This window comes from Nerophis lumbriciformis, linkage group LG29, assembly GCF_033978685.3.
Source record: "Nerophis lumbriciformis linkage group LG29, RoL_Nlum_v2.1, whole genome shotgun sequence".
NCBI lineage: Eukaryota > Metazoa > Chordata > Actinopteri > Syngnathiformes > Syngnathidae > Nerophis > Nerophis lumbriciformis.
This window is the reverse complement of record NC_084576.2, coordinates 7,965,624-7,990,475: the sequence shown is the minus strand read 5'-3', so window position 1 is coordinate 7,990,475 and position 24,852 is coordinate 7,965,624. Positions and strand designations below refer to the sequence as shown.

Genomic DNA, 24,852 nt, shown 5'->3' with positions numbered 1-24,852 from the left:
ATATATATATATATATATATATATATATATATGTATAAATAAAATAAATACTTAAATTTCAGTGTTCATTTATTTACACATATACACACACATAACACTCATCTACTCATTGTTGTTGTACTTGAAAGTGCAATTCTTTGCAGCCAGTAGCACAGCCTTTGAAGGAGCATAGGTGTGGGCAGCATCTGTGAAATTTAATTTGCAGGAAAGGAGTGAGTTAAGGGTTGAATTGTCCATCCGTGTTCTATTCTCTGTCACTATTTTTCTAACCATGCTGAACACCCTCTCAGATGATGCATTGCTGTGTGGCACGTACAAAAGTGCTTTCATCAAATGCACTAGTCTGGTATCTTCCATCTCTCCCGAGCATGGCCCAAAACCGGTCAATCCTTGCTTCTTGAGGAAGATCTTCACTGACAAGCAATGTTCCCTCTAATTGTTCATGTGTCTGAGCAAACACAAAAACTCCCATAGCATTCAGTGGAGCACATGTGAGCAACATCACACGTGGCAATACCAGCAGCACACCTGTCTCAAACCAATCTTTTATTAAAACACTCAAATTAGAGGAGTCATTTTCATGAGATTATTTTGTAATATTAGTGATTTGGCCCACTTGTAATGAAAATAACAGAAATCTTGTTGTTCATAAACTCTGGAGTAGTATTGTACAATATGTCTGGGTGGGGTCCTGCTTTGGAAATTATTTGTACCCCTTTCAGAGATCACATTTACTTCCCCTTAAACATCCTCATGTTGCACAATGAAATGTAAGCATAGGATGAAGTGTGCATTCCTGTAACTTTCTCTAGTAACAGCATTCCATGATTAATATAAATAAATTAACATTAATAATAAATGACAGTAGAATAAGCACACGCATGACTGAGGAGTCATAGTGTAACTTTGTGTGGTGTTTGAGTTGTCCGACTTTTTGTGTGGCCATAAACGCACCAGTGGCTTAGTGGTATGCGTGTTGGTGACAGATGACAAGTTGCTTTTGGCCTGGTTTGTACGGCAGAAAATGACTAGTTTTTCCAGATAGAAGTTTTTTACTCATGTTTTTGGTGTGGTTGTAGCCGAATATAAACAGTTTTGCTCAATAAAGTGATCGATATAATTCCTGTCCTCGAAGCATCTCGATAGACGTTACAATAATTGAACGGTGTTGACGAACATCGTTAGGGCCGCTTGTTGTCACTGTCACTCAGAGTTGCATTGCAAAATTACACACAATAAGTGTTTATTTTGTTTAGAATTCAGATGGGATTTGATTTGGTGCGCGGCATATATTTGCTGTGCGCAGATGACGCTTGAGCAGTGCGCAATTGTGCAGGCACGCACCTTAGAGGGAACGTTGTGCCAAGCACTTGGAAGTCCACTACTTCTTCCCGTAGACTATCCAGGTCCAATCGCAGCTGCGGCTTGGAACTTACAAGCGTATTTCTTCATCTTACTCGTCGTCGGCGTCGCCACGGCTGTATCTTCCTCGTTCTTCTGCTTCGTCTCCTTGTTGTGTGCGCAGTTGTGCACTGCACTCACTCTCTAAAAGCCGTAGATGTTATAAAGTGATTGGGCAGGCATGCTGTTTATATTGTGGGAAAGTGGACGTGAAAACTGGCTGTCGACACGTCACTCAGGTCCACATGGAGCTGGAGGGGGCGTGGCCTCCAGCTCCGCCTGAATTTCGGGAGATTTTCGGGAGAAAATTAGTCCCGGGAGGTTTTCGGGAGAGGCGCTGAATTTCGGGAGTCTCCCGGAAAATCCGGGAGGGTTGGCAAGTATGCTTTCTACAGCGACAGCAAGGTCGTTCTTGGTTACATCAGCAACGACACTAGACATTTTTACGTGTATGTAAGCAACAGAGTTCAACCGATAAGAAGCTTTTCTCACCCTGAGCAATGGAGACATATCACCACTGAAGCAAACCCTGCAGACATAGCCACAAGGTCTGTCTCAGCACACCTGTCCAGTACCACCTGGCTTTGTGGGCCAGCATTCCTGAAGAATGCTCAGAATGACCAGATTGAAAAGGGCCCTTTTGAGTTGTTAGACCCCTCTTGGATACAGAGGTCCGCCCGCATGTCTCAACATTGAACACTACTGCAGTAATCAAACACCCGGGGTCTCAACACTTCTTCGAGTTCTCTAGTTGGAGCTCATGATCCATGCTATTGCTCGTCTTACTCACATTGTTCGCCTCTTTCAAAAGAATCCTACGGTAAAAGCTAGTGGCTGCAAAGGCTGGCATCATTGCCACTCAGCAAATGCTGCTGAGGAACTTGCGCATGCTAAGAAAACCATCATTCGTGCAGTTCAAAAAGATATATATGCTCAAGAGTATCCTTCTATCAAAAATGGTGAAAGGCTTTTCAAAGAAAGTAATCTCAAAGCCTTAGATCCTCTCATTGATGCCGATGGTCTGCTAAGAATCGGGGGTTGCATCAAAGAAGCTGAACTCCCTTTGGAGGAGAAATTTCCTCTCATAATCCCTGGCAAGCACCATATTTCCACACTTCTGGTCAAGCACTACCATCAGAAAATACAACACCACTGAAGGTGCTTTAAGAGCTGCTGGATTTTGGATTGATGGTGCTAAAAGATGAGCAAGCAGTGTGATCTATGGATTTGTTAAATGCCGTAAACTTCGCGCTTTGCCTCTGACTCAAAAGATGGCTGATCTTCCAGCTGATCGCCTGTCCACTGAGCCTCCATTTACCAGCGTTGGGCTGGACGTCTTTGGACCTTGGACAATGTCTGCACGTTGTACAGGAGTTGGCCTTGCACAAGACAAACGGTAGGCCATGCTGTTCACCTGTATGAGTGTCAGAGCCGTGCACATAGAGGTCATTGAATCATTAGACACGTCATGTTTCATCAATGCCTTAAGGTGTTTCCTTGCTATCAGGGGCCAGTGAAATTAATTCGGTCCGATAGAGGCACCAACTTCATAAGTGCATGCAAAGAGCTAAAGATTCCATCCAACATTGATAACATCCGTACAAAAGTTTTTGTCCTATCAAGATTGCAGATAGATGTGACTCACGCATCTCACATGTGTGGGCCATTGGAGAGGATGGTTGGTGTGGCAAGAAGGATCCTTGACGCCATGCTCTTGCAACTTGGAACTTCAAAGCTGATCCACGAGGGACTCTCCACACTGATGGCAGAGGTGGCCGCCATCATCAATACCCATACTTGCCAACCTTGAGACCTCCGATTTCGGGAGGTGGGGGGTGGGGAGGGGGAGAGGGCGTGGTCGGGGGTGGGGTGGGGGGCGTGGTTGGGGGCGGGGGCGTGGTTAAGAGGGGAGGAGTATATTTACAGCTAGAATTCACCAGGTCAAGTATTTCATCACAGGTGGGTAGAGTAGCCAGGAATTGTACTCAAGTAAGAGTACTGTTACTTTAGAGATTTATTACTCAAGTAAAAGTAAGGAGTAGTCACCCAAATATTTACTTGAGTAAAAGTAAAAAGTATGTTGTGAAAAAACTACTCAAGTACTGAGTAACTGATGAGTAACATACACACACATATCATATATATATATATATATATATATATATATATATATATATATATATATATATATATATATATATATATATATATATATATATATATATATATATACGGACGGCGTGGCGCAGTGGAAGAATGGCCGTGCGCGACCCGAGGGTCCCTGGTTCAATCCCCACCTAGTACCAACCTCGTCATGTCCGTTGTGTCCTGAGCAAGACACTTCACCCTTGCTCCTGATGGGTGCTGGTTAGCGCCTTGCATGGCAGCTCCCTCCATCAGTGTGTGAATGTGTGTGTGAATGGATAAAATGTGGAAGTAGTGTCAAAGCGCTTTGAGTACCTTGAAGGTAGAAAAGCGCTATACAAGTACAACCCATTTATCATTTATTATTTATATATATATATATATATATATATATATATATATATATATATATATATATATATATATATATATATATATATATATATATATATATATATATATATATATATATATGTATGTATATATACAGTATATAATTTATTTTTATTTATTTTGCTGTTTTTGTTTACATGTTAAAGGTGTTTTAATGAATATACATGCATGTTTAACACATATAGATTCCTTTCTTTCATGAAGACAAGAATATAAGTTGGTGTATTACCTGATTCTGATGACTTGCATTGATTGGAATCAGACAGTAGTGCTGATAGCGTCCACGTTTTCAAATGGAGGAGAAAAAAGTTCCTCCTTTATGTCTAATACCACATGAAAGTGGTTGATTTTTGGCATCTTATTTGTCCAGCTTCCATATTCGTTTTTATACACTTTACAAGAAATACATTGGCGGCAAACTCCGTAGCTTGCTAGCTTGTTTGCGCTGGCTTTCGGAGACTCTTGTTTTGAAAGCGCAGGCGCGATGGAGCGGCACTTTTATTGTGAAGACAGGAACTGTGCAGTCAGTCTTTAGGCTTTTGACGGGATGTACGGTTGAAATAAAAGGGTCTTTTTTCCTTCACACTTTTGATTGATTGATTGAAACTTTTATTAGTAGATTGCACAGTACAGTATATATTCCGTACAATTGACCACTAAATGGTAACACCCCAATAATTTTTTCAACTTGTTTAAGTCAGGTCATGTGACCGCCTGGCTCTGTTTGATTGGTCCAACATCACCAGTGACTGCATCTGATTGGTGGAACGGAGTGAACGTCACCAGTGACTGTATTTGTTGAAACGCAGGCACTATGAAGGTCTGTCTGACAGACCAAAACAAACAAAGCGTGCATTAACAGATCGATAAAAAATAGTAGCGAGTAGCGAGCTGTATGTAGATAAAAGTAGCAGAGTAAAAGTAGCGTTTCTTCTCTATAAATATACTCAAGTAAAAGTAAAAGTATGTTGCATTAAAACTACTCTTAGAAGTACAATTTATCCCAAAAGTTACTCAAGTAGATGTAACGGAGTAAATGTAGCGCGTTACTACCCACCTCTGTATTTCATATATATATATATATATATATATATATATATATATATATATATATATATATATATATATATATATAAATAAAATAAATACTTGAATTTCAGTGTTCATTTATTTACACATACACACACACATAACACTCATCTACTCATTGTTGAGTTAAGGGTTGAATTGTCCATCCTTGTTCTATTCTCTGTCACTATTTTTCTAACCATGCTGAACACCCTCTCTGATGATGCATTCTGCTTCGTCTCCTTGTTGTGTGCGCAGTTGTGCACTGCACTCTCTAAAAGCCGTAGATGTTATTGTTACATATGCATGTACGGTAGATTGTGATGATACCGGGTAGAAGGAGACGGCACTGAGGCTGGGAGAGTGTTTAGCCTGGGGCGTATTTATTCAAAAGGAAAATCTATATATATATATATATATATATATTATATATATATAATTTATATAATATATTATATTGTATAATATATTATATGATATATGATATTATATTATATATTATATTATATTATATATATCAATATATGTACAGTATATATTAGATGTGTATGTAACCAAACAGGAAATGGGTGTCAGACTATGTGTAGAATTTAACTTGATGGTTTTATGTTTTAAGTGTTGGTGGTGCGTGTTGAGAGGAGCGGTGCTGTCAGACAAGGGCAAGGCAGGCAGGGCTTGTCCAGGGGCGGAAGCGTGGTCGGGAGGCAGGAGCGAGTCGTCGTGGTCCGGGGGCGAGCGAGGAGTCGAGAACCAGGAAGTACGAGGAAGACAGGGAAGGTCCAGAAGCACACGACACACAGCGTGACTCGGGGACGCACACAGGGAGGGTACGATGTACAGATTGCTACGTTCTGGCAAAGGATCTTTGGTGGCGGTTGTTTAAGTAGTCGTCCCTCTCATCAGTGCCGGTGTTGATTGAAGATGGAACACAGCTGCCTGCAGCAGCTTGAGTGACGCGCGCGCGAGCGCGCTTGGAGGTGAGCTCAGCGCGGCTTCCAGATGATTGCGCACTGGTGTGCGTATGGGCCGTGACATAGATGGGAATATTGCCCTGTTTAAGAGTGTCACAACATTGCTGTTTACGGCAGACCAACTGCTTTACAGGAGACGAAAACATGACTGCTGTTGTTGTGTGTTGTTACCGCGCTGGGAGGACGTTAATGAAACTGCCTAACAATAAACCCACATAAGAAACCAAGAACTCGCCCTCGATCATTCTACAGTTATAACGTGATTGGGCAGGGACGCTGTTTATATTGTGGGAAAGCGGACGTGAAAACAGGTCAGGCCCGCATGGAGCTGGAGGGGGCGTGGCCTCCAGCTCGGCCTGAATTTCGGGAGATTTTCGGGAGAAAATTTGTCCCGGGAGGTTTTCGGGAGAGGCGCTGAATTTCGGGAGTCTACCGGAAAATCCGGGAGGGTTGGCAAGTATGTCAATACCAGACCCAGATGACCCACAGATACTCTCACCAGCAACACTCCTCACACAAAAGGTCAGTCCGTCAACTGCCCCCGTAGGCGACTGGGTCAAAGATCTCCAAAAGCAACAGTGGTGTCAAGTCCAGCATTTGGCCCAAACCTTTTGGGACAGGTGGAAGAAGCAGTACCTATCCACACTTCAGCCACAAAGGAAGGGGCATTCACCCCACCCTAACCTGGAAGTGTAGTGCTCCTCAAAGATGACCAACTGAAGAGAAATCATTGGCCCTTAGGACTAATTACACAAGTCTTCCCAAGCAAAGATGGCAGAGTTTGCAAAGTGGAGATAAAAGTCTCCTAAAAGTATGGGACCAAAGTGTTCCTGCAGCCAGTCACGGAGACAATCCTGCTTATGGCACCAGAAAAGCCATAGTATCCTTTTGAACAGTTTGGTAGTGGCGGCTCAATCCGCCAGGCGGGTAGTGTTCTGTCTTGTTTGTTGAATTTATTAAGAATATATGTAAGACCAGTGTTTTAAGTTCACTTTGGAATTTAACACTTTCTCCTTTGGACAGCAGGAGGCAGCATTGCCTAGTTTACAGTAATGCCCATGTTAGCAGCGTACAACAAGCAGCTCTTTTCAGGTGTAGTTTAACCTAGTTCGGTGATGATTGCAAACATTTTCATCTGCTCAATTCTCATGCCAAACAAGTATCATTGGTATGCATCGTTGAGTAGCATGGTAATATTTGATTGTGGTGTATTATTTGTTGGCTGTGATGTAATTTGGAACATTTTATGGCCAAAAGTCAGTCATGCTAATTTTCGTAATTTTATACTGTGAAGTGAATGTTAGCAGAGTAAGATAGTTTGCTGTAGAGTGCTTCAAATACATATTTTGTGGTGTTTCTTTATCCATTTAAAGTTTGTTACACAGCATAATGCATTTGTTATTGTAGTATGCTTGTGTGTGTAATTGGCTGTGTGTGCATGTCTTTAATGTAAGCATCCTTTCTGCTTGTATGTTTTCAGTTTGACCCTTTTTACGGTCAATAACTCTGTGGACAAGAAGACGTTTTTCAGTGTTTGATCTAGGAAAGGTGTTAGGGTAAAGCCAAGATATTCCTACATATACAGGGCGGCACAGCTATATTATTATTATTATTGTCATTTTTGTTGTTAGTATTATTACTGTTATTATTATTATCATCATCATCATCATTATTGTAATTATTATTATTATTATTATTATTAGTAATGTTAATATTATTCTTTTTAATAGTGGTATTTTATTATTGTATTAATGTTATTATTAATATAATTGTTAATGTTATTATTGTCATTATTATTGTTATTATTATTATTATTAATATTAATATTATTATTGTTGTTGTTGGTAAATGAATATTGACTCACAAGTAGGACGTTGTCTTGTAAGACGATGCTTTCTGAGGCGTCGGCCATCACGTCAAGAATGTGAATGGAAGCCATGAGGTCAGCCATCTTGCCACTTGAATCCCCATCAGACATAGAACTGTTCCTGAGTCTTTCAAATATGTCCACTGCTGCTTCTTGAGAAGACACTTGTCCCGTGATGAAGCGCTAGAAAGGTAGAAAACAAACAATCGGAGTTCATAAAAGATCATCTTCATCTAACCAATAAAAATGCAAAAACACATGACTGTGACGATGGAAGAAAGTAGCGCCTGCAACACGCTGGTACTTGTTTCAGTCCACATGCTCTGGATTTGCCGAGTCACGTCGACATAAGCGGTTGTGGACACACCCAAATGAACCATTGCTTGCAAATTACTTTGGTGGACACGTCAAGAGAATTATGGAATTACAGTAAAAGAAGAAAATGGTGAACATATCAAGAGATTTATGGATTTACAGTATTGGAAGAACATAGTGTATTACACATATGTGCAAGTATATAAAACTATATAACAAGTATATAGCAAGTATTTGTCATGATCCGTGGTCCGGATCATGTTTTGTTTAGTTATGTTCTGTTAGTTTTGGACTTCTTTAGTTCTCGTTTAGGCTTCCTTGTTTGCTTTTGTAACCATGGCGACTTATTGTGTTTACCTGTCTCTGATTAGTGCTCACCTGCTTCCCGAGCACTAATCAGAGGCATTATTTAATTTACCTTGGCCAGTCAGTCGGCCTGGCTTCGTTGATTATGTCATACTGTTTACGTCTCGTCATGCCAAGTAAGTTTTGTCCTTGTCCAGGCCATAGTTTCTGCGAAGTAGTAGCTTCACCTTTGTTAATGGATGGAAGTATTGGAAGAACATGGTGGACATGTCAAGAAACTTATGGAATTACAGTAACAGAAGAACATGGTGAACACGTCAAAAGAATGATGGAATTACAGTATTGGAAGAACATGGTTGACACGTCACAAGAATTATGGAATTACAGTATTGGAAGAATATGGTGTATTACACATACGTGCAAGTATATATCAAGTATATTTAAGTATATAGAAAATATTACACATGTATATACAAGTATATAGCAAGTATTACACATATATACAAGTATATATATCGCAAGTTTATAGTAAGTAATACAAATATATACAAGTATATACACGTTTAGAGCAAGTTGATGAAAGATACATCCTGCGGCTGCACTGGGACACATCATCAGTGATGTTGTTTCCTGGGATCATCGGAGGTTTCTAGTTGCCAGTCGTTTGCGGAGGTGAGGAGGCCGGACTTTGCCCATGGTGGTATGTTCGGCTTCTCTCCAGCTCTGTGAAATGCAATGGTCTTTGGCTTGTGCTGGTCTTTACTGTTGTTGATGGCGGTGGCAATGCTGTCAGCGACTGCCCTAAGCACCTGGTTGTGACACCACCGATAGCGCCCGTCTCCAAGAGCTTTTGGGCAGCTGCTGAGTACGTGTTCCAGGGAGCCCCGTCCTGAGCAGTGGGGGATGGATGGTGTCTCCGTTTTACCCCAGACATGGAGGTTTGCTGGTCTTGGGAGGACAATACACACAGCCTTGACTAAGAACTTGGTTTGATGGAAGTCTGCTTTCCAGATGTTCGACCGGGTGATTTTCTGTTGCAGAACATTCTCCCATTTAGTCCAAGCTCCTTGCTGCCCCATTCCCACCATCCTGCTAGCTCGTACATCCTCCACGCCTGCCTGCACTTCCTCCTGGATCAGATGACGACGCTCCTTGCCCTGGGCCTTGTTAACTCTGGTTGACGGAAAATAGCCAATGCTTGCACGCACTGTTGCTATGGACCTCACCAGTGCCTTAAGCCTCAGCCGTGACTCAGCCACATCTATGGCTTTGCTTGTGTTCCATTTCCTGCCTGTTTGCACCTGGATACCAGCGGATGCCACATTTGGATCTCTGGATTCTCTGTATTGTAATGCTTCCCGTGTTCTGGACACCATGAACTCTTCAGTGAGGCCACTGATTGGGAGCTGCGGTATGTTGCTGGTGCCATACAGAGCAGAGCTGCTTAGCTTCGCAGGTAGCTGCTGATCTTTCTCTTCATGCCCTCGACTGTTGTTATAGGTACTGTGTACAGCAGCAGAGGCCACAGGATCCGAGGCAGGATTGCATCCAGGTAAATCCAGGCCTTGAACCTCCCTGGCAGACCAGTTTTGCCAGTCCTCAAGTTCTTTGCTAGTTCTCTGGATGGAGGCAGAGTCTTTGAGGCTACAGTCAAAGTACTTCCCGAGGCTCTTGACTGGCTTTTCTGTGATGGATGGGATGGTGGCTCCAGCCAGTGAGAAGCGGAACCTGTCCACTACTTTCACTCTCTTGAGCACTAGAGACCTTGATTTGGCTTGCTTAAAACTCATCCGAGCCCAGGTAATGGGCTTCTCTATGCCTTGGAGAATCCACCTGCTGCCTGGTACAGACGTAGTGGTGACAGTCAGGTCATCCATGAAGGCTCTGATTGGTGGCTGGCATACTCCTGATGTTGTCAAGGGGCCCCTGCACTTTACATCCGCTGACTTGATTATCATGTTCATGGCAAGGACGAAAAGGATGACTGAGATGGTGCAGCCGGTTATAATGCCTTTCTCAAGCCTATACCAATCTGATGTACCTGATCCAGCGGTGAATCTTAGCCTGAAGTTACTGTAGTAATCCAGAATCAGGTCTGAAACTTTGCTGGGAACATGATGTTGGTGGAGGGCAAGCTCAACAAGCTTGTGGGATGGAGCCATATAGCAAATATTACACCTATAAACAAGTATATATAAGTATATAGCAAATATTAGCAAGTATTAACAAGTATATATCAAACATATAGCAAGTATTAGCAAGTATATAGCAAGTATTAACCAATTATATGCAAGTATATATCAAATATTACACCTATAAACAAGTATATATAAGTATATAGCAAGTATTAACAAGTATATACCAAATATATAGCAAGTATATAGCAAGTATATACAAGTATATAGCAAGTTTATATAATTATATACAAGTATTAGCAAGTATTAGCAAGTATATAGCAAGTATATTCAAGTATATTCAAGTATATAGCAAGTATACAGCAAGTATATACAAGTAATAGCCAGTATTAGAAGAACATGGTGGACACATCAAGAGACTTATGGAATTACTGTATTGGAAGAACTTGGTGTACTACACATATGTGCAAGTACATAGCAAGTATATTTAAGTATATAGGAAGTATTACACAGATATACAAGTATATAGCAAGTATTACACGTATAAACAAGTATATATAAGTATTAACAAGTATCTACCAAATTTATAGCAAGTATTAGCAAGTATCTACCACGTATATACAAGTATATAGCAAGTATATACAAGTATATAGTAAGAATTAGCAAGTATATACCAAGTATATACCAAGTATATCACAAGTATATACAATTATTAGCAAGTATATTCAAGTATTAGCAAGTTTATAGCAAGTATTAGCAAGTATATAATAATAATGGATTACATTTATATAGCGCTTTTCTAGACACTCAAAGCGCTTCACAAAGAAGTGAGAACCCATCATTCATTCACACCTGGTGGTGGTAAGCTACATTTCTAGCCACACAGCTGCCCTGGGGTAGACTGACGGAAGCGTGGCTGCCAATTCGCGCCTACGGCCCCTCCGACCCCCACCCATCATCATTCATTCACCAGTGTGAGCGGCAAGGGTGAAGTGTCCTGCCCAAGGACACAACGGCAGTGATTTGAATGGCAAGAGGCGAGGAGAGAACCTGCAACCCCCAGGTTTCTGGCACGGCTGCTCTACCCACCACACTATAGCAAGTATATAAAAGTATATAGCAAGTATATACAAGTATACACAAGTATATACAAGTATCAGCAAGTATTATCAAGTATATAGCAAGTATTAACAAGTATATACAAGTAATAGCAAGTATTAGCAAGTATATACAAGTATTAGCTAGTTTATGGAAGTATTTACAAGTATATAGCAACTTAGCAAGTATTAGCAAGTACAAAACACAAAACCAGTGAAGTTGGCACCTTGTGTAAATCGTAAATAAAAACAGAATACAATGATTTGCAAATCTTTTTCAACTTATATTCAACCGAGTACACTGCAAAGACAAGATACTTAATGTTTGAACTTTGTCATTTTTTGCAAATATTAGTTTTTTAAGTTAAAACTCTACTATGCAAAGCCAAAGCCATTTATCAACAACACCCAGAAACGTTTCGCTGGGCCCGAGTTCACCTAAGATGGACTGATGCAAAGTGGAAAAGTGTTCTGTGGTCTGACAAATCCACATTTCAAATTGTTTTTGGAAACTGTGGGCGACGTGTCCTCCGGACCAAAGAGGAAAAGAACCAGCCTGTTACGATCGGGGCGCATGATGATGCGGGGTTTTATTCCCCCATGGTGCAAAGGACGAATCCGAACAGGACTTGCAGGTAACGACATGATTTAATAGTAAAATAACACAAAACAGGTACAAAACAGAAAAAAAACTGACTGGATAAGGTGATGAGCGCACCGGAAGCTAAGGCTACAGACTATGACACTTAGCAGGGGCTAGGAGACAAGCAAAAACGTATGTAGCAGTCGCGTGACGCAAATAAAGAAGGCAGACCGACTCACTGGCAAAGACAGGTTTAAATAATGTCAGTGATGACAAACAGTTGCGCGTCCGGAATGCAAGCGGCAGGTGAAAATAATAAGTAGCCATGGTAACAAACTCAGGTGCATAAACAGGACTAAATGAGTCCAAAACTAACAGAAAACACAAGTCAATCAATCAATCAATCAATCTTTATTTATATAGCCCTAAATCACAAGTGTCTCAAAGGGCTGCACAAGTCACAACGAGTGCTGCCTCGAAAACATAAACAGAATATGATCCGGGCAGCAGATCATAACAGTATCCCCCCTTAAAGGACAGATTCCAGATGTCCCCTGGAAAAACTAAAACCCGACAGCTACAAGACTGTTCAAGAGTCAAGGGAGGGTGGAGGGAGGACTTGGTGGTGGGTCGCCAGGCCATGTGTCCCCGAATCCAATGGGGACGAGTCAGGTGGCGGCGGCGAATGGAACGCCGCCGCAGGCGAGGCAGGCGACCACGGAAAGGCCACATTCGTGGCCGACGAGGAGGTGGGCGGGAGTGATGCCAGAACTTCAGCAGTTTTTTCGTCTTACGCCCAATTCGTGGGCGTACAAGAATTAACCCCTGAGAGAGCTGCATGCCGGCGTCTGATGGCTGTTTGCACAGCTGGCCAGCCGGAGGTCGTGGAGGCGACGACGCTGGCGACGAGGAGGGTGGTGGCGCCGTGGGAAGGCCCGCCGGAGACGAGGAAGGAGCAGACGTCGGCGTGGAAGCGGCAGGTGTCGTCATCGAGGTAGGCGAGGCAGCACCAGGAGACGTCGCCGCCGCCGTGGAAGCAGGAGTCGTGCTTCCACGGCGACGTCGACTCTTGCTTCTACGGCGACGTCGCCGTGGAAGCAGGAATCGACGTTGCCGTGGAAGCAGGGGGAGTCGACGTCGCCGTGGAAGCAGGAGGAGTCGACGTCGCCGTGGAAGCAGGAGGAGTCGATGTCGCCGCCGTGGAAGCAGGCGTGGAAGCAGGAGGAGTCGACGTCGCCGCCGTGGAAGCTGGAGGAGTCGACGTCACCGCCGTGGAAGCAGGAGGAGTCGACGTCGCCGTCGTGGAAGCAGGAGGAGTCGACATCACCGCCGTGGAAGCAGGAGGAGTCGACGTCGCCGCCGTGGAAGCAGTAAGAGTCGTCGACGTCGCCGCCGTGGAAGCAGGAGGAGGCGACGTCGCCGCCGTGGAAGCAGGAGGAGTCGTCGCCGCCGCGGAAGCAGGAGTCGTCGTCGCCTCCGTGGAAGCAGGAGGAGTCATCGCTGTGGGAGCAGGTACTGGAGCTTGCCTGGGAGCAGGTACCAGAGCTTGCCTGGGAGCAGGTACCGGAGCTTGCCTGGGAGAAGGTACCGGAGCTTGCCTGGGAGCTGGTGCGGAAACCAGCCTGGGGGTAGGTGCTGGTGCGGAAACCAGCCTGGGGGCAGGTGCTGGTGCGGAAACCAGCCTGGGGGCAGGTGCTGGTGCGGAAACCAGCCTGGGGGTAGGTGCCGGTGCGGAAACCAGCCTGGGGGCAGGTGCTGGTGCCGAAACCAGCCTGGGGGCAGGTGCTGGTGCCGAAACCAGCTTAGGGGCAGGTGCTGGTGCCGAAACCAGCCTAGGGCCAGGTGCTGGTGCGGAAACCAGCCTAGGGGCAGGTGCTGGTGCAGAAACCAGCCTGGGGGCAGGTGCTCGCCGTGACTTTGGCGGAGGTGGCCTGGCTGGAGGTTGTGGCTTGGCTGGGCGCAGCTGTGTTACCCCAGTACTAGCCCCTCCTCAAGAAGCGGATACCAGACGCGCTCCCTGTGGTCTGGAATCGTCTTTAGGTGGGTGGAGGGAGATCAGGAGGGGGGTAGACTCCTCTCCTCTCTATTGTCCAAAAAGTCTATCCACCCCCAACTTGTGGGAGCAATAGTCACTGGGGGGCGGAGCCAAAGTCACTGGAGGCGGAGTTTGAACAACAGGAGACTGGGACTGAAAAAATCTAAATCTTGAAAAAATCTTCTCATAAGGATTAATTCTAGAAACAAAGTCCTTAGTGGGCGGCTGACAGAGGGAGTAAACAGAATCTAAAAAAAAAATCTTGGTCTCTGACGTCATCACTAGTGGGCGGGATGACGTCATCACAAGTAAGCAGCGTAATGTCAACAGCGCGGGGTCTCCCTCTGGCTCACAGCCCAGTCAGAAAATTGTTTGGCATGAACATGAATGGAATTACCACTGACTTCTTTCTGTTACGATCGGGGCGCATGATGATGCGAGGTTTTGTTCCCCCAGGGTGGAAAGGACAAATCCGGACAGGGCTTGCAGGTGACGACATGATTTAATAGTAAAATAACACAAAACAGGTACAAAACAGAAAACAAACCGACTGGATAAGGTGCCGAGCGCACCGGAAACTAAGGCTACAACTTAGCACAGACTATGACACTTAGCAGGGGCTAGGAGACAAGCAAAAACTTACGTAGCAGTCGCGTGACGCAAATAAAGAAGCCAGACCGACTCACTGGCAAAGGCAGGCTTTAATAATGTCAGTGATGACAAACAGGTGCGCGTCCGGAATACAAGCGGCAGGTGAAAATAATAAGTAGCCATGGTAACAAACTTAGGTGCATAAACAGGACTAAATGAGTCCAAAACTAACAGAAAACACAAGTGCCTCGAAAACATAAACAGAATATGATCCGGGCAGCGGATCATAACACAGCCGGACTGTTCTAGGCGCAAAGTTTAAAAGCCAGCATCTGTGATGGTATGGGGGTGTATTAGTGCCCAAAGCATGGGTAACTTACACATCTGTGAAGGCACCATTAATGCTGAAAGGTACATACTGGTTTTGGAGCAACATATGTTGCCATCCAAGCAACGTTTTTTCTGGACGCCCCTGCTTATTTTAGCAAGACAATTCCAAGCCACATTCTGCACGTGTTACAACAGTGTGGTTTCGTAGTAAAAGAGTGTGGGTACTAGACTGGCCTGCCTGTAGTCCAGACCTGTCTCACATTGAAAATGTGTGGCCCATTATGAAGCGTAAAATACGACAACGTAGATCCCGGACTGTTGAACAACTTAAGCTGTACATCAAGCAAGAATGGGAAAGAATTCCACCTGAAAAGATACAAAAATTGGTATCCTCAGTTCCCAAACATTTACTGAGTGTTGTTAAAAGGAAAGGCCATGTAACACAGTGGTAAAAATGTCCCTGTGCCAACTTTTTTGCAATGTGTTGCTGCCATTAAATTCTAGATTAATGATTATTTGCAAAAAAAAATTAAGTTTCTCAGTTTGAACATTAAATATCTTGTATTTGCAGTCTATTCAATTGAATATAAGTTGAAAAGGATTTGCAAATCATTGTCTTCTGTTCTTATTTACCATTTACACAACTTGCCAACTTCACTGGTTTTGGGTTTTGTATTTAGCAAGTATATAGCAAGTATATACAAGTATATAGCAATTATATAGAAGTACATAGCAAGTATATACAAGTATATCCAAGTATTAGCAAGTATATAGACGTATATAGCAAGTATTACAAGTATATACAAGTATTTGCAAGCATATAAAAGTATTAGCAAGTATGTACAAGTATATAGCAATAACTACAAGTACATAGAAGTATATAGAAGTATCAGCAAGTTATAGCAAGTATTAGCAAATATATATAATTATATAGCAGGTAGACAAGTATATAGAAGTATTAGCAAGTATATACAAGTATGTACAAGTATATAGCAAGTATATAGAAGTATTACTGTATTGTACGGATTATGAGGCGCACTTAAAATCCTTTAGTTTTCTCAAAACTTGACAGAGCGCCTTATAACCCGGTGCACCTAATGTACGGAATAATTTTGGTTGTGCTTACCGACCTCAAAGCTATTTTATTTGGTACATGGTGAAATGATAAGTGTGACCAGTAGATGGCAGTCACACATAAGAGATACGTGTAGACTGCAATATGATGGCAGTCACACATGAGAGATACGTGTAGACTGCAATACGACTCAAGTAAACAACACCAAAATTGTATATTTTCCATTGAAAAAATAAAACATTACAAACAGCGCTCAAAAATCTATCAAAATGTTTTAGTACGACTTTGGTAAGCTATGAAGCCACACCGCTTGATGGATTCAATCAATCAATCAATCAATCTTTATTTATATAGCCCTAAATCACAAGTGTCTCAAAGGGCTGCACAAGCCACAACGACATCCTCGGTACAAAGCCCACATACGGGCAAGGAAAAACTCACCCCAGTGGGACGTCGATGTGAATGACTATGAGAAACCTTGGAGAGGACCGCATATGTGGGTAACCCCCCCCCTCTAGGGGAGACCGAAAGCAATGGATGTCGAGTGGGTCTGACATAATATTGTGAGAGTCCAGTCCATAGTGGATCCAACATAATAGTAAGAGTCCAGTCCATAGTGGGGCCAGCAGGACACCATCCCGAGCGGAGACGGGTCAGCAGCGTAGAGATGTTCCCAGCCGATGCACAGGCGAGCGGTCCACCCCGGGTCCCGACTCTGGACAGCCAGCACTTCATCCATGGCCACCGGACCTGTGCCCCCCCCCCCCCCCCTCAAGGAAAAGGGGAGCAGAGGAGAAAAGAAAAGAAACGGCAGATCAACTGGTCCAACAGGGGGGCTATTTAAAGGCTAGAGTATACAAATGAGTTTTAAGATGGGACTTAAATGCTTCTACTGAGGTAGCATCTCTAATTGTTACCGGGAGGGCATTCCATAGTACTGGAGCCCGAATAGAAAACGCTCTATAGCCCGCAGACTTTTTTTGGGCTCTGGGAATCACTAATAAGCCGGAGTTCTTTGAACGCAGATTTCTTGCCGGGACATATGGTACAATGCAATCGACAAGATAGGACGGAGCTAGACCGTGTAGTATTTTATACGTAAGTAGTAAAACCTTAAAGTCACTTCTTAAGTGCACAGGAAGCCAGTGCAGGTGAGCCAGTATAGGCGTAATATGATCAAACTTTCTTGTTCTTGTCAAAAGTCTAGCAGCCGCATTTTGTACCAACTGTAATTTTTTAATGCTAGACATAGGGAGACCCGAAAATAATACGTTACAGTAGTCGAGACGAGACGTAACGAACGCATGAATAATGATCTCAGCGTCGCTAGTGGATAAAATAGAACGAATTTTAGCGATATTACGGAGATGAAAGAAGGCCGTTTTAGTAACACTCTTAATGTGTGATTCAAACGAGAGAGTTGGGTCGAAGATAATACCCAGATTCTTTACTGATTCGCCTTGTGTAATTGTTTGGTTGTCAAATGTTAAGGTGGTATTATTAAATAAATGTCGGTGTTTAGCAGGACCGATAATCAGCATTTCCGTTTTCTTGGCGTTGAGTTGCAAGAAGTTAGCGGACATCCATTGTTTAATTTCATTAAGACACGCCTCCAGCTGACTACAATCCGGCGTGTTGGTCAGCTTTAGGGGCATGTAGAGTTGGGTGTCATCAGCATAACAATGAAAGCTCACACCGTATTTGCGTATGATGTCGCCTAGCGGCAGCATGTAAATACTAAAGAGTACAGGGCCAAGAACCGAACCCTGAGGAACTCCGCACGTTACCTTAACATAGTCCGAGGTCACATTATTATGGGAGACGCATTGCATCCTGTCAGTAAGATAAGAGTTAAACCACGACAAAGCTAAGTCTGACATACCAATACGTGTTTTGATACGCTCTAATAAAATATTGCACTGTGCTTCGACATACGAGTATTATTATGGTGTGCGTTTATTGTTTATTGAATGGATCCCCATTAGCTGACACCAAGGCGACTGCTAGTCTTCCTGGGGTCCATATAGGAGCATACAAAATTAAAATACAAAGAATACATACATTACCAAACATTATACAATGGAAAAATACAACATAAGATAAAAAAGCTAAAAATCCAGTATTAAAAATTCACATCATGTGAGCAGCTGCAATAGGTGTATCTTCAAAGCTGTCTTGAATGACAATTTACTTTGTGAGAGATGAATGTGAGATGGCAACCCATTCCAGAATGATGTACATGTATACATGACTGTATGTTTGAGGAGATTAGTCCTGGGAGCAGGAAGTGCCAAATGGCCATTGCTGGCATTCCTAGAGTCATGAATATGTGTGTTAGTTGATTTTAAAAACTGTTTGTAAAAGTAATCTGGTGATTGATCTAAAATGATAGTTCTAAAGAACATAAGGAGACTACAATGCATCTTTTGTTCAACAGACAACCAGGACAGGCGTGAATGCATATATGAAATATTAGTGCGCAAAGAACATTTAAGTGTATAAGGTAAGACATATTATCTGGCGCTTTGTTTCGCAATATTAGCCAAAAGCAACTTTTCTTACCTTCTGGTACCTGCTGATCTGTATTTGGGATCTGCAAAAGTCATGCCTTTGTAGTCTGCGAAGACACCGTAGTCTATAAGCTTCTTCTTTTTCTCTACCTTCTTGTTATGGGACATTCATCCTCCACTGTTGCCATTTCTAATATAAAGTAGTGTAAAGTTCTTACTTATATCTGTCAGTAAACTCTCCATGAAAGTGCTAAAACATACTAGAGTAGTGAGTTTACATTATTCGCCCAAGGAACTTTAGTTTTAGAGAGTTCCGGTCGGACGGTTTTTCAAGGGACACATTTCCGGCCTTGTTGTTGCACTAGTGAGCCACGGATGAGGAGATGCTGCTCCGTTGTTGATTGAAGTAAAGTCTGAATGTCATTAAAACAGTTAGCTCCATCTTTTGACATTTCTTCCACTCCCGTCCTTGCACGCTACACCGCTACAACAAAGATGACGGAGAGAAGACGCTGCCGAAGGTGAGCCACGTAAATAAGACCGCCCACAAAACGGCGCATCCTGAAGCGACTGTCAGAAAGCGGCTTGAAGATGATGTGTAAAACATCATCTATGCAACAAGTTGACCAAAGAACCACCATTAAATGTTATGTAGACCACAAGGAAGTCTTTTCAATTTAGAAAATAAATAAATAATATGACCTCTTTAATGTGCCCTGTGCCTTTTGTTTGAAAATAGACCTGACGAGATCCGCTCATCGGCAGTGCGCCTTATAATCCGGTGCGCCCTATGGTCCGGAAAATATGGTACAAGTATATACAAGTATACAGCAAGAGTGTACCTGTGCTGCTTCCAAAGTGGCGAGCAGATGTTTGCTGACACAGGAGGAAAAGACAGGTTGCCAGGTGCTATCTTGACAAGTACGCGACTGGTATCCCAGTCTTCCATCTGGACAGGTGTGTTTGATCACCGTGTCTCCGTCTGGCGTCTTTGGCCACAAATCCTCATCTTCTTTGCAAAAAAGTTCACCCTCTTTTTAAAAATGAGAAGTAAAAGTAATAAGTCAAATAAAAAAGGTAAGAGATGGTTTTGTGGAAAATAACTTTGTATTAACATGACATCATTACCATAAATGACTGGAATGTCCAATCTGGCCCTTTTTTCTTGCTTTTTGATGTTTTTAAAAGTGACCGTCACAAAATGTACTTCTCTGCTTTTCTGGCAGCTGATTGCCATTTTGTACCCATCTTGCAGAGAATCCCCAGAAGCTGTAGAGAAAAACATGTCAGCATTATTATGTTACAGTTATTGATGGTGTATGTTTACCTGTGTATGTGCAAATGTAACTATGTGTGCTTGTATGTATGTATTTATGTATGTATGTATGTATTTATGTATGTACAGTACAGGCCAAAAGTTTGGACACACCTTCTCATTCAATGCGTTTTCTTTATTTTCATGACTCGTTAGAAAGCCGGCCAAATAGATTGTCACTGAAGGCATCAAAACTATGAACACATGTGGAGTTATGAACTTAACAAAAAAAGGTGAAATAACTGAAAACATGTTTTATATTCTAGTTTCTTCAAAATAGCCACCCTTTTCTCTGATTACTGCTTTGCACACTCTTGGCATTCTCTCGATGAGCTTCAAGAGGTAGTCACCTGAATTGGCTTTCACTTCACAGGTGTGCCTTATCAGGGTTGATTAGTGGAATGTCTTGCTTTATCGATGGGGTTGGGATCATCAGTTGTGTTGTGAATGAGAAGGTGTGTCCAAATGTTTGGCCTGTACTGTATGTATCTATGTACAGTATGTATGTATGTATGTATGTGCGTATGTATGCGTGCTTGTATGCATGTATGTATATATGTATGTATGTATGTGCGAATGTATGCATGCTTGTATGTATGTATGTGTGTATGTATGTATGTATGTATGTATGGATGGATGTATGGATGTATGTATGTATTTAGACAAACTTTATTGATCCACAAGGGAAATTGTTCCACACAGCAGCTCCGTTACAAAGGATGGGAAGGGTAAGGATGGAAAGTATGATGCACACAAGAGGTATTAAGTAGATTAAAAATGTACCATAGTAGCAATATAAAATACAACATATATGTAATATTTACATATTATATATACAGTATATAATATATACTGATATATTATATTATATCATATTTTTATTTAATATATAACAAATTCCAGTTACCATGCACAGGCCCGGCCCTAACCAATCTGGCGCCCTAGGCAAGATTTTAGGTGGCGGCCCCCCCCCCCCACATCGGCAGTGAAGTGTATATACTCACAAGAAACCGAATAGCTTTGTCTTTGACCTTTTTTTTTTACTTACAACTATACCTAATATATAAAGGGGTGGAAAAGTGACTATTACCTGCAGGGCAAACATTAGCTAACCAGAAGGCAATAACAACGTAAACAAAAAACACCTGCTTAAAATATCTAATACAAATGTCCCAGAGGAATGTAAGGTGGGAGTACTGTAATTGATGTTGTAACAAATAATATTTCTATTAAATAGGCTTTACTTTGCATTTTAATTAACGTGGGATTATTTTTTGTATTTAGAAATAGTACCACCTTTTTTTCTCTTTTTTCTCTCCAACATTTGTGGCACTTGCGTGGCGCCCCCTGATGGACGGCGCCCTTAGCATTTGCCTATACGGCCTATGCCACGGGCCGGCCCTGACCATGCACAATAGAGATGCGCGGTTTGCGGACACAACCGCGGAGTCCGCGGATTATCCGCGGATCGGGCGGATGAAATTAAAAAAACTAAGATTTTATCCGCTCGCGGGTCGGGTCGGGCGGATTAATTTTTTTTTTTTTTTTTTGCGGGTGGCAGTTAAACCAATTCGGAAATATATATACATAGTTAAATGTTGTTACCCACATACGAAAAACGAGCAGGCACCTGCTGCATATGCCACAACAGAAGAAAAAAAAAGAAAAGAGATGGACACTTTTACGGAGCGGAGAAGGGACGCCTCGCCGGGGTCCGGGACCGAGGCCCCTTCCCCCGAGAGGGCCCCACCGGGAGCCGTAGCTGAGGCGATCCGCGAGAAGGGCCCGACGCACGTCCAGGGTCACTACCGCGCCCACCGCACCGACACCCCGCCTCGTCCGCTTTCGCCGCGGCCGGCGTCACGCGCAGCAGGTAAGCAGCTTACCTGCCCGCCACCCCCGTGGCCGGGGGCTCGTAACATGGGTCACTCCGCGCGCTCCGCCCGCGCAGCTTACCTGCTTGCCACCCCTGTTGCCGGGGGCGCGTAACAGGGGTCACTCCGCGCGTAGTGCGCTCATGAAAGGGGTGGGGCTCACCCTGGTTGATATAGAGAGCAGGACGGTGGCCATGGAAGTTGGAACCCGCTAAGGAGTGTGTAACAACCCACCTGCCGAATCAACTAGCCCTGAAAATGGATGGCGCTGGAGCGTGGGCCCATATCTGGCCGTCGCCGGCAGCGAGACGCGCTTGGAGGTGCGCTCAGCGCGGCTCCCATATGATTGCGCACTGGTGTGCGTCTGGGTCGTGACAGCGTGGCACGCGAATGTCTGTGCATTGGATCAGTCTCCTTTCTTTAACAGGCAAAAGCTTTATAACCTCACCATACCTGCCAACTTTTAAATCAGAAAAACCTAGTAGCCAGGGTCCAAGGGCCGCAGGCCCCGGTAGGTCCAGGACAAAGTCCTGGTGGAGGGTTCAGGGCTTCGCCCCCCGACGCAAAATGACTATTAGCATTCAGACAGGTTAAAATGTTGCTAAAACCATCACTTTTCTATCAGTCACAGTGACTTTTCAAAACAAAAATATTACAGCAAAAATCATATGGGTTGATTGACATGTTTATTCTGTAAGCTAACTTCAATAGTTTGAAATTATTTTGACAGTTAATGCCAGTTATCCTGTCAACCTTTCACAAGACTTCAATTTGTTAATTGAAAGTATAAATAGTATAAACACTTTTTACAGTATGTCGTGCTGTGAAATACAGCCGACAGGATTGCGCATGCATGGTGCAGGAGAACAAAGGACTTCTTTCATTTAAGGTTTGTGATAAACCATCAAACTCATTCGTTAAAAGGACTCTATAGTAATATAAAGCGAATTTTTCTGGACATTATCATGCAAGAAAAGTTTATTTTTGGGATCGCGATCACCGCGTAATGATTTTTAAAGGTTGCATTACATTATTAACTGTCCCATGTGATCAGCCAGTGCGATTGGAAGTCCATGCTCAATTATTGCTTCCGTAAATAAAACTTCGGCATTTATCACATCCAAAGAATCTGTTTGGGCGACGAAAAACGTTGAAAGTTTTCCACTTGTATCGCTAGCAACAGCATTAGACTTGTGTTTTTTTGTCCCAACGTGGTCTTTTACATCGCTAATTCCTCCGTGTCCGATCGAAAAATCTTGTCTGCACAAGGTGCAATTCGCGTAGTTTTCACCCTTTTTTTAAATTTTTTTATTAATATTAGATATATAACAACGGGCGGATGGTGGGCGGGTGCAGTTCTGCTCAAACGTTACATCGGGTGGATGGCGGATGGTTGACGACTTTCTGACGCGGTTGCGGATGAAATAATTGCCTATCCGCGCATCTCTAATGCACAATATTACAGTATATGTAACAGATGAAGCAAAAAAAAAAAGGGCAGCATAAAATAGAGAGTAGATCCAGCAGAAAATATACATTACAAACAAAGAGAAGTAGCTAACAAAGAAGCGGTCAGGTAATAGACAAATATAATTTATTGCTCTATGTCGCTTTATTATACAGCTGGATGGAGTGCGGAATGAAGGAGTTCTTGAATCGAACACTGTGGGAACAAAGCTGAAGGAGCCTGTTAAAGTTAAAGTTAAAGTGCCAATGATTGTCACACACACACTAGGTGTGGCAAAATTACTCTCTGCATTTGACCCATCACCCTTAATCACCCCCTGGGAGGTGAGGGGAGCAGTGAGCAGCAGCGGTGGCCGCGCCCGGGAATCATTTTGGTGATTTAACCCCCAATTCCAACCCTTGATGCTGAGTGCCAAGCAGGGAGGGAAATGGGTCCCATTTTTATAGTCTTTGGTATGACTCGGCCGGGGTTTGAACTCACAACCTACCGATCTCAGAGCGGACACTCTAACCACTAGGCCACTGATGGAGTATGAGCTCCGCTGTCCCTCAATTGTCAGGTGGAGTGGGTGGGCAGGATTGCCCATGATGGCCAGCAGTTTGTCCAGTGTCCTCCTGTCCCTCACTGACACAAACACCTCCAACTGCGTGCCAATAGTTTGGCCGGCTTTCCGGATCAGTTTGCCAATCCGGATTAAGTCCCTTTTGCTGGTGCTGCTCCCCCAACAAACCACTGCAAAGTACAGGGCAGTGGCCACAATAGACTGAAAAAAGATCTCCAACAGCTCGCTGCACACATTAAAGGACCTAAGCTTCCTCAGGAAAAATATTCTGCTCATGCCCTTCTTGTATACAGCTTTGCTGTTGTCCTTCCAGTCCAGTGTGCTGTTCAAGTGGATTACCAGATACTTGTACTGCCCCACTACTGCCACCTCCCGGCCCTGGATCTTGATGGGCTCCACATGTGTCATTTTATTCTTAAAGTCAATGACCAGCTCATTGGTCTTGTCCACATTAAGGAGCAGATGGTTCTCCTGAGACCACTCCACAAAGTCAGCGATCAGTGTCCTGTGCTCCAATTCCTGTCCCTCGTATACCCGACCACAGCAGAGTCATCCGAGTTTTTCTGCAGGTGGCAGGACCTGGAACTATACTGGAAGTCTGAGGCGTACAGGGTGAACAGGAAAGGAGACAGGACAGTCCCCTGTGGAGCACCTACACCACTGACCACAGTATCCAACAGGGAGCTCCCCAGTCGCACAAACTGGGGCCTATCAGATAAGTAATCATTGATCCAGGAGACAATGGATGAACTGACACCCATCCTGAGCAACTTGTCACTCATTATAATTGGTTCAATAGTGTTAAAGGCAC

At 43.3% G+C, this 24,852-nt stretch overlaps 1 protein-coding gene across 1 annotated transcript in view; it reads right to left on the bottom strand.

Annotated features, from left to right (window-relative positions):
• adgrf3b (adhesion G protein-coupled receptor F3b) overlaps positions 1-24,852 on the bottom strand; it is a 58,360-nt gene that overhangs the window by 14,892 nt on the left and 18,616 nt on the right. The window contains exons 8-10 of the mRNA XM_061924441.2: positions 19,951-20,091; positions 19,665-19,855; positions 7,843-8,028 (exon numbers count right to left, since the gene is read on the bottom strand). Of these exons, the coding sequence (XP_061780425.2) occupies positions 7,843-8,028; positions 19,665-19,855; positions 19,951-20,091 (518 nt within the window). The remainder of the gene's footprint in view (positions 1-7,842; positions 8,029-19,664; positions 19,856-19,950; positions 20,092-24,852) is intronic.